Source organism: Euprymna scolopes, chromosome 40 (genome assembly GCF_053919585.1).
Source record: "Euprymna scolopes isolate OS-2025 chromosome 40, ASM5391958v1, whole genome shotgun sequence".
Taxonomy (NCBI): Eukaryota; Metazoa; Mollusca; class Cephalopoda; order Sepiida; family Sepiolidae; genus Euprymna; species Euprymna scolopes.
The window spans coordinates 45,429,849-45,441,198 of NC_136521.1; the positions used below are offsets into that span (position 1 = coordinate 45,429,849).

An 11,350-nucleotide genomic window follows, 5' to 3' on the forward strand; every position below is an offset into this window, starting at 1 on the left:
TTTGGTTGATATTTAAATAGTTCTTTGCTTCTTTCTTCCACCGGCATATTAGAACATTATGTACAATCTTTCAAAGACTCTGTCGAGATAGAAAGATAGAGTTTTGGATTTGAAGAGGCTGAGGTTCTCTATCTCTATGAGGAGCTGTCCATTGATCAATCTGTCATGCTGAAATTTAAAATATAAATATTCAACGCATCTACTCATCTCTACACAAGCTGTCTGCCGGTCTGGTGTGTCATACAAAGTTTAAAATGACACTTTTACAGTACAGGAGGGTGTTGTAATTTGCTTGAAGTATCGTGTGTAGTTTGCAAGAAATTGTGTTTAAAGGCTATGATTATGTCGTCTCGTAGCAAAACATTGTTGGGTACAAAACAGGGTAAGTAGAATAATAACTCACAGAACGCGTGGAAATTCCATAGTAGCTGAAAATTTTTTAAAACAGATTATAAATAAAATGGATGAAAAATAAAACAAATAATGACGAATTTAAAACAATTTTTTTAGGAAAATTCTTTTTTAGATTTTTAAAGCTAAAAAGAATTGATTTCAAAAATTTAGATTTGTTTTCCAATGAAAATTCAATACACAACACATTGTTTTTTTTTTTTTCTGAATAATTTTTTATATAAATTATAAAGGAACAGATGTCAATTCCTTGCACATTGTTTTTTAGATTTAAAAAAAGAAACTATAATAAAAAAAAAACTTATAATTTCCTTTCAACATGACTTCTTTTAATTATAAAATAAAATAGCCAATTTGAAACCGTAAACAGACAGCCATGTTTTTTGGGTTTTTTTTTTTTTAATTTTTGGAGAGGAAATGGTTTTAATGATTTTTAACTGATAAAGAGCGACTATAAAGAAAGGTAATTCTTTTCTCATTAATTAATGTTTGTGATGATAATGTTTTTTTTTTTGTGATGTCGGACAAGTAAATTAATATTTAGATATTGAAAGATTTCAATAATTTTCAATTATAAAATATTTATTCATTGTAATGTTATCAAACCAGGATAGTATCTTGGTATTAAGTTCTCTAAATTTTCGAGGTATGCCTCATTTTCAGAAAGAAGAAAAAAATGAGCAATCACTCGGTTAAAGTTAAATAGAGTTATTTCCCCTGGGTAGTATTCTACAAAGTTGCCCACTTAAAAGTACCCCGATCTCTCTAATCTTTCTCTAATGATTTTTTTTTTTCGGATAAATCGCTCCACTTACAAGTAGCCTAATATCTCTAATCTTTCTCTTAACAACCAACTGACACCACAAGACAAAATGCAATTCTTTTTCCAACAAGATGGCGCTACATGCCACACGTCTCACAGATCACCGACACAAGTTCATATGTTTATGGAAGAGAGAACAATTAGCAAAGGGTTTTGACCACCACGCTCTCCGGGCTTGTCATGTGATTTTTATCTTTGCGGGACTTTAAAAACAAAAAGTTTATGCAAATAATCCTCACAATCTAGAGTAACTGAAGGAGAACATTGCCAACGCTATCAGGAGAATCACCAGAGAAGATCTACAGGCAGTATTTGCAAATGTTGTCAAACGTGCCCAGAAATGAATAGATGTCAATGGGGAGCACTTCCAGCATCTTTTATAACGCTACAAGTAATTTAAACAATAATATATATATATATATATATTATTGTTTAAATATATATAATATAATATTAAGTAATGTGATTATAATTAAATTAAAAATTCGTTTCATAAGAAGGAACAACAACCTTGTTTATTAAAAAACTATAATAATTATTGTCCGTAACTTGATGTCTACCACAATAAAAACACTGTTTTCCGAAACGATCGTACAAATAATTGATTTTGTTGTTGTTCCTTCTTATGAAACGGATTTTTAATTTAATTATAATTTGATTTTTAAATTTTAAATTATCAATCACATTACTTAATATTGAATTAGCTCTATGATATTTACCTATCGAGCTTATTATATATCTAAATTACAACAAGCACTTTTTCTTTCCTGTATTTTAATGAAACTAGTAACTTCACTGTTACATTAAAATACACTTAGCTCGACTACATTTTTCTGGGCTACTTTTAAATGGGCCACCCTGTCTATCTAATTTTTAGTTCAATCTATCTATATATATAAAAGGCAAAATGTGTGTGACCATTTTGTGTATGTCTCGCCAAGGCTTTTTTCGCACACGCTCCTGGGGTCGTTACGATCGCTTACAACTGTTTATATAACCGCTAGATAATAATATCTACGATTTGGGAACGCCGGTCGCCTCTACATTTATTTACGTCGACTTTTATGAGATTCGCGCTATTTCGCTCTGTCGCCTGTTTGTCCTGCTTTTCAGTATAAATAAAGTGAAACTAAATTCAAACCGTTCGTTCTCGGCATCGCACCGGGAAACGTCCAGAAGCAATCAGCTTTGATCAATGTGAGGACAAAGTCCTTATATCAGACAATTGCTAATCAATCTGGACAATGGGGAGCTGGTTTCCCCCTCCCTAACATCTGTTGGGGAAAAACCAGGCAAAGTTGGGTAAACAAACCCAAGTTAACTGCGTGACATCTATTTGGTCAAATAGAAGCAGCAGAGTTAACTTTTATTGCTGCCACCTGTCAATAGTTAAATAAATGAATTCAAACGTGTTTCCCTTGTATGTCTCCGTGTCCCAGTGGTTAACGTCGTACGTCTTTTTTTCACACTTTAATTTCCAACTTTGCCTGAAGGGTTCGGGTTCGATCCTCATACTCACCTACCAAAACTTTCTTTTTTATTTTAACCCCCTATCCGCTCCCCCCTCCCCGGGAGTTTGGATTTACTCAAAACCACACACACCTCAAAATACCCAGGCATCGCCAGGTACCCCCCGCTAGTTTATTATAAAAACAAAACAGAAGGAAAGATAATATGCACACACACGTATGCATAAATAATTATATAATTGTAGAAGTGTAAGCCATTTTGAGTTTCAGAACAGTTTCGGATGGTTCGCTGTTACACACAAGTCCTGGGAGGTGATTTGTTTGTAGTAGACAGTTTCACAGAACAAGATATTCTTACGGTGTCGAAACCCGGGAAAAGAACATGTGAAATTGCTCCAGAAAAGGTTTAATATTTATGAAGCAATTCTGGTTTCTGATTGGTTGGTAGCAGAACGTGAATTAATTTGATTTGTCAGTTCTTAGCAGCATTGTTTATAAATAGAATCGTCCGACTGCGTGGGATCATACCCCATTAATATGTCCAAAATATTGCAACAATAATTATAATTACATTTAAGTAATACATGAGGCAATAATAACAAACAATAACGAACCACAGTTTAAAAATAATCTAACAACTCTGTTATCCTGTTCTACTGCAATGCTGCCATTTCCAGCATAAACACACACCCATCAAGTGATTTTTTTTTATAAGGGAATCACCACTTATCAAAGTCCAGAGGCCACTCGAGAATAAGGGTTAAAGAGTGTACATTAGTCAAAAGGGCAATACAGTAATCGTTAGACATATAAATTTGGTAAATTGGATTACTTAAGGGGACGACTCATCAAGAACTTGTTTACATTGGACTTGAAGACGGCCATATTTATTTTTTTTTTTTTCTTGTTTCTGAAGATGAGGTATACTGAGAAAACTTAGAAGACTTAACACCAAGCCACCACCTTGATTCGACACATTATCTTGGTAAATCAATATTTTAGAATTAAAAATTATTGAAATCTTTCAACATCATGATTATTCTGTTTACCTCGTTTCATACCCAAAAAATGTTTTTCTACAAGACTGCATTGCCACAGCCTTCAAGCACCGCTTTCACTTTTAGATATGCCCACACATGAACAAGAGGCTGCATCTGTCCATCGACCAGTCTATTTACTTTCCATGAGAGGGGAAAATCCAGCTCACCAAAAAGGAGCACTTCAAAATAAAAATAACATTTGTTTTAACTCTAACTTGGCCGGCAAAAAACGGCGACTACACTTTGATTCTAGCCCGAGGGCCACATCAGTATTTATCTCTCTCCAACAATGGGAAGATGCGACACTAGGATCGGAAAGTAGGATTGAAGAACCAGCACTCCAGGGGAGGAGCAGTAAGATACTAATGCACATTACTTTTTAACTTTCTTCATGTCGGTATAATCAGGGAAACAGGGAGTGGGGGTGGGGATTCCAAAGGCAAGCAGTCTGAGGAGAAAAGAAGCTACTAGAGCAGAAAGTCTTCTAGCATCTGGGGACCTCTACAGTGAAGTGGTAAGATTTTGCTGTTAGTCAAGTTTGTTTGGCTATTGGGGGGGGGCATAAAAGTATAAAAAGTTCATTGGAGCACATTCTTAAACAAGCACAAAGATGCAACCTTGCAGCGATGGGATAGAGACCAGAGCTGGTTAGTGTTGAAATCTAATAGGTTTAAGACTTTTTTTTTTGTACCTTGTCCAGGAGGGAGATACAAGTGGCTGGTGTATCAGTTCAGATAGCGCAACAATACTTCATGCATCGGCAAATCGCGGATTTATAGAGATATAGGATACTGGCAGGTTTCTAGCCCGGTAAAGGGAGCTTACCATTCTTATTTTAACCCTACATACTTGGTTGAACTAATTCGTTCAATCGTAAATAAATGAATAAAACGGCTTAAAGAAAATGGGATTGATTTAAACACGCCTTGTACGTATTAGTTCAGTATGTGGGTAGATGCCATATACCTCCAGACTGCAATTGTCCATTGCTTACATCCAGTATGCTGCAATCTGTCTCAGAGAGTGGAGGATTTCATTTGTTGTAGGACACTTTTTTTCAAGCACTATGGATAATAATCAAATTAAGTTTATGAAATGCAAAAATTCCCAGTGGTAGTTTAACTATTAAACTTCATAATGAAAGATTGTTATATTGAAAAAGTCTTAAAATCATAGTATCATTACTCTTTAAACTCATTAAAATTAACAATAAATATTTTTTAATCATCTACATCATAATTCAGGTCATAAATGGTTAAGCACGTCTAAACATCTTTATTAAATTGCTAAAAAGACAGATTGAACGTATGCATCTTAATGAATTATTATGAAAATATTAGATCGTAGAATGGCGGAAACGACAAAGATAATTATAATATAAAAAATACCAAGAAGATTTGTTCGTGGTTTCAGACGGAGTTTCATAATGGCAGTTGAGGGACGAGGCAAAGACAATCCAGCAGTCACTTCAGGTACCTCGTATAAATTCGATAGCCACAGATCCATGCAGCAAGCAGTACCATGGCGTTGCATACAAGATGCTTGGCCAAAGTGTCTGTGCGCACAAGAACCACGGAATTTGAACAGCTACCGTCATCATATTCATCGGCTTCAATGTCGTCGTCATCAAAGTTTTTCAATCTGTTAAATTTGAGGACAGTACGGATCTTATCGACATTCCTTTCGATTTGGTAATCCGAACATGGATCAGTCTGCCAGGAGACTGCGTAAATGCTTCCGGAAAGAATACTCAGGATTCCCCAAGGCAGAACAAAGACATGATCCGTACCAAAGACTTTTGCAGTCAGCAAGCAACTTACGCTCGAGATAATAGCCGTACGGTGAAGCCAATTACCCAAGTAGATCCACTGACGCGTTTCGTAACCCAATGACTTGGCTCTGATTACAATGACTCTAGTTTTTGCATAAAGGTAACGGTCCAACTCAACTTCCCGGTTTTCTTGCTCTGATGGGCTGTCTATTTCTCCGATGATCGCAACAGCAGGAGGAGCACTGGAAAAATAAATAAAAATAAAAACAAAAAAATGAAAATATATAAGAGAGAGAGAAACGTTTCGTCTTTATTTCGAGACTTCCAGAGAAAATCTCGAAATAAAGACGAAACGTTGATGAATACATAACTCAGTTTGTTCCCTTTTTATTTCTCTATTTTATCGGAATACTATTTCCATTATTCTCATCATATATATATATATATATATATATATATATATACCTTATCAGTTTAATTTCTTTGACGGAAGGAACTCCATATCAAAGTTGTAATTTAATAGGATTGTTCCCCATCTTTGGAGCCTGTTTGCTGTATGTATAGGCAACCCTTTCTTTGAGCCAAAGATAGAGATCAGCAGCTTCTGGTCCGTTTGAAATAGAAATGTCGTCCATAGAGAAATTTATGAAATCTTGTTACCACAAAAATGATGCTTATGCATTCTTTTTCTATCTGAGAATAATTCCTTTCCAGAGGTAGTAGGATTCTCGACGCATGTGCTATCGGTTTCGTAGAACCATCAGCCATTTTATGCAGGATACATGCAACGATAATATCTAAATTTGGATTGTAATGTGTCAGGAATAGTTCTGATGTGAGTATCCCGTTTAGCTTTTTGAATGCCATCTTGCATTCCATGGTCCAGTTCCAAACGTTATCTTTCCTCAGTAGTTTATTGAAAGGTGCGCGCAATGAGTGCATATTAAGAATGAAGGCCTGATAGTAATTAGCTAAGCCTAAAAAACTTTAGAAACGCCTAACAAGAATACACCATCCCAGATGTCTCCAGTGGAGGTGATGTTCGCAAGAAAAATATGGCCAGTCTTTGACAAGTTATTGCCCAAACAGATAAAACCCACAAAGACAACTGTTCCCAAGAAGTGTTGTTATGTGTAGCTCAAGCATATTTTTTATTGCTATGGACCTTTCTGGATCAAGCCGTCTACCATCCCTATCTATTATCTACCCAATGTATTTTATTTGGTCGAGTAAAAATTCACATTTGGTGTCTTTAAGTGTGAATCTGTACTCGTTTATCTTTTTGAAAAACGTGTTTTCTATGTTGCTCTGTAGATTAACTTTTTATTAGAATATCGTCTAGGTATCCAATGAAAAAAAATCAAGCCCGCTCAACATTGTGTCGATTATCTGTTGAAAGATAGCTGGTGCGATTTTGATTCCGAAAGCTAACCTATTAAACTTAAAAAGTCCCTGGTGAGTGGTAAGGCTCAAAAGTTTGGAGCTTTCTTCTTCAACAGAAATCTGGAGGTATGCTTCGCTCAGATCTATTTTTGAAAATGTTTTCCCTCCATTTAATTTCGTAAAAACTTCTTTGGGGTTGGGTAGCAAATAATGATGATCCTAAAGTGCAGCATTCAACCCGGTTGAGAAGTCTGCGCAGACTCTGATATCGTTTATAATCGAGCATATAAGTAGAAACTAGAATTTAAAGGTGAATTAGTATTTGGAAATAAATTAATTAAATAAATAAATAAATTGAGGAAGAAAAATAATTATCAAATTTAAAAAAAACATACAAAGCATTAAATTAATATAAAAATAAAAAACATCATTTAAAAAGTAGAAATATGAAAATGGGGCGATTACTAAATACGAAAGCTATCGAAAAATTAAAAATAAAGAAAATATAAAGATGGTGTGTAGGTAGGTCCAACTGCTTGTTCTCTAAAAATAGAAATTATGAATGTATTCATATATGTATAAATAGTGTATTTGGCCATCTGAAGAGTAGCTGTTTTGGAATATTTTTTAGTGATATAATATTTAAAATTGTTCAAACAGTTATGAAACTATTGTAAAGCATAAGAAAATAAACAATAAGATGTTCTCATTTTATATTTTGTTGTCTTGATTTTTGCGAATATATATATATATATATATATATATATATATATATATATATATATATATGGTGCAATATTTCTGGAATTGAGTCATTCCTTATTCAGTGCAAACTGTGGTGAACTGGTCATGTCCTGATAATGTCTGATGAAAGGATACCAAAAATCCTAATGTACAATCAGCTGGATGGAGGTAAAAGGAATGTGGGGTGACCATTAATGAAGTACAAAAACGAGTTAAAGAGCAATCATCAATTAGTATTGCAAACAGCAGTATTGAGAACAAGGTCTTGGATCGCAAAGAGTGGAAATCGCCTTGTTTTGAGGGTCTTTGCCATTTTCATTCTAATAATTTGAACCATCTGCGTGAAAAAAAGGGAAAGAGCTAAATGGTCAGCAGCCATACCATCAACCCCATCACTAACTCCACAACTTGTACTACATGTGGACTCATTTGCAAATTTCTTAGAGGATTTAAACGTCATCTGAGGCAGAAGCATAAATGAAGTTAAACAATAAGTTGTTGAAACTTCATATGTCGAAATTGACGAGAGAATCCAATATCCAATATAAAATGGTTGTATAGTTTGGTTTTCTAAATGTAGATCCACTGAAACTCCTGTGTCTATTAAAAAGTGTGCGATTGAGGACAGAGCAAGTATATACTATGTTTATTATACAAACACTATTGGTTACATATGTGCATACATGTTTCAGTGGAGTCTCATACATGTTTCGGTGGAATCACAATTCAGAGAGACCACTCCATCAGACCGAAAAAAAAAAAGAAACGATATTGAAGTCAAAATCAAGATTCATTCATTCATTTTGTATATAAAAAGATATTATAGGTGTGATTTAAACTCTGGAAAACGAGGAATAGGGGTAGATGAGAGAAGAGGGGGGATACATTCCAAGCTGGCCAGAGTATCTCAGCTGGTGAGGGGGGAGGGCTATCCTTTAGTTTAAGGGCCTAAGTATCTTTACTTTGATCTAAAGTGGTCATGCTGCATCCTATCGTCATTTTTGTTTTAATTATTATGATCAAGGCTATCCCTTATATATATATATATATATATATATATATATATATATATATACATATATATATAAATGAAAGGATAATATTTGGTTTACAGAAAGAAAAGTGTAAACTCAAATGAATATAAATATTATACAAATATTTATATAATAAACCAAACCAGATGTAAAAGCTCAATAAATCCAACAAAAAGATAGAGCTTAAATATAATATAATTATATATATATATATATATATATATATATATATATACATACATATATATATATATATATACACACATATATATATGCGCAGATCGTCATATGATTAGATCACTCTGACTGATGTTAAAAGCATTTAATAAGAATAAATGTTTAAAATTCAACTATATCTCTCACAGTTTATGGTAGCCGAATGATTTGGGTCCTTGCTAATGAAGCCAGACATGACTTCTGTTGCCGGGGATCAAATCTCTCGACTGGTGTTAACCATGACACCTTGCACTGATGATTCCTGAAAGGATGAAACACTAGTGTTTGTAGTTATTTAATAATTATTATAGTAAATCATAATAATATAGATAGATAGGGTACTAGTGCAGAGTGATCCGGACATAAATAATAACGTTATTATTTAAAAAGCCATTCTTAACATGGGGAGGGGAGGGTGCTTTGCTTTGTACCTATTCTATACTTCAACCTTACAATTGAATAAAAAAACATATCATAAAACTTTAATTAAACTTGGAAATACGATTTTAAAAATAGCGTGGATCACTCTCTGCACTAGCACCATAGATAGATAGATAGACATTTTTTTTTAAATTCTTATTCACTCCAAACAAGACAGATTGTCACTTGGACGTAAGGAGTTAGTATTTTGAACCCTGTCTACAGGAGCATTATGTAGGAGTTGAGCAGCAAGTTATTTGTTCACAATTTGTGCAAGTTAATACAGTTAGAGAAGCAGGAAGTCTAGCACTAGCAGTTTGTGAAAAGTAACTAATTGAGTAGAGGCTTTCTAGCATCTCGGGACTTCCACAGTGAAGGGGTGGGATTTTGCTGCTTGTCCGTGCAAAGCTTAAAGGCTATGTTTACAGCCTAAACTGCACATCTGCCAAAAAAATTGATACTTGTGCAGTTTACGGACCGTGCTGAAATAATAATGTTGTTATATAGAAAACCATTCTTATGGGGATCGGGGATCTTTGCCACCTCTTCTATTTTACAAAATAAAAGATAACGTAAAAACTGAATTTAACTTGAAAATCCTATCCACAAAAAAATAAATAAATAAAATAAGAAATAAAAAAAATAACTACAATAACTCCGTCTAGGCATATAAATTGGACAAGAACAGAAAGTTTTTAAAACAGTGAAATATATTTTTGAAAAATAAATAAATAAAAAAGAAAACATTCAATTAAAAATTTTGAAAACATTAAAAAAAAAAAACATAATCTCATTTCTAACGCAAAAAATACAATTTAAGAATTTTATTCGAAAATGTTTGTAAAAACAAATCGAAATTGGCGAGATATTCTAACAGTCACTATAGTACAATTGAACCGTTTTAACGTTTTGAATGAAAGAATCATTGTCCATGTACAGGCAAAAAAGAAAACAATTATTTATTACTAAAGACGGAATGACAAAAAGTCGGGGATCGATTTACGTAATAATCTTAATTACGAACCAATCCCTCAATTTATGATCAGCTACTTGGATTATTCTCGATGCTTTATCTCCAAGATGATAAAACCAACAACGAAATGTTAAATTTGTGTGCATTTAGCAAGAAAAAATAAAAATCGAATACATTTTGAGAGTTTGCAGCAAAATATAATCTTAGATAAAAAGTAGAAATACAAAATATAATTACTTACAGTTTTGGACTTGAAGAAGCCATGTCATGGATTGCCAAGGAAGACAACTCATGATTTCTGCAAACAGGGGAGATAACTAGTTAAAGCACAGTTCTCGAAGACAATTAGTGAAAATTAAGTTTTGCTAAATTGGCCAAAGATTTTCAGTTATTTTTTATATTTACCTCCCTTTTGTTGCAATTATAACTCTCCGGTTTCGTTCTTTGTGGTTTTTTTTTGGTTTTTTTGTAAAACTTATATTTTGCTAATTGTCTTCGGAAACTATTTATAATTAATTTTCTACCGTCGTTTTTCGTCATTTTTGGATATGTTCATTACCGTGACCCGACAACTCAGTAGATACCCTTCCCTTGAAATTCAATATTCGAATTTCGGTACGATAACGAATAAGAACCCCAGTAGTACTCGTCTATGCAGTTTTTTTTTTTTTTTTTTTTTTTCTTTCTTTCTCGGCGTTTTTAAAATTTTAAAAGCCAGGATTAGAGGTTAAGAACATCGATCAAATATCTGGTAAATTTGTAGATTACCCCCCCCCCCTTCGCCCACCTACAAAAATGATATTCTACTTTTTAGGCGATTACATGTGAGCACAACAAAAGACTTGAATAAAAAAGAAATCAAAGAAGAGGATTTATTTCATATATTTTGACAACATAAAATGATACCCTATTTTCGGGCCATTTTAGCTTTTTAGCGAAATTAATCAATCTTTTTTTTAGTTTTTATATTTCGCTATGTACGATAAATTCTGTGCCTAAAAACATTAACATAAAAAAAAACATGTCAGTATACGTATTCAACTACCAATAAAGTTAACAAGATTTT

General features: G+C 33.5%; 1 protein-coding gene across 1 annotated transcript; it reads right to left on the bottom strand.

The window, feature by feature from the left end:
• Positions 1-4,773: 4,773 nt before the first annotated feature.
• LOC145265522 (transmembrane protein 11-B, mitochondrial-like) lies at positions 4,774-10,677 on the bottom strand. The gene is made up of 2 exons (XM_080121435.1): positions 10,526-10,677; positions 4,774-5,756 (listed from the first exon to the last, which is right to left on the bottom strand). Exons 1-2 carry the CDS (start codon positions 10,546-10,548, stop codon positions 5,207-5,209), a joined length of 573 nt encoding a protein of 190 aa, XP_079977561.1. The 5' UTR covers positions 10,549-10,677; the 3' UTR covers positions 4,774-5,206.
• Positions 10,678-11,350: the final 673 nt, after the last annotated feature.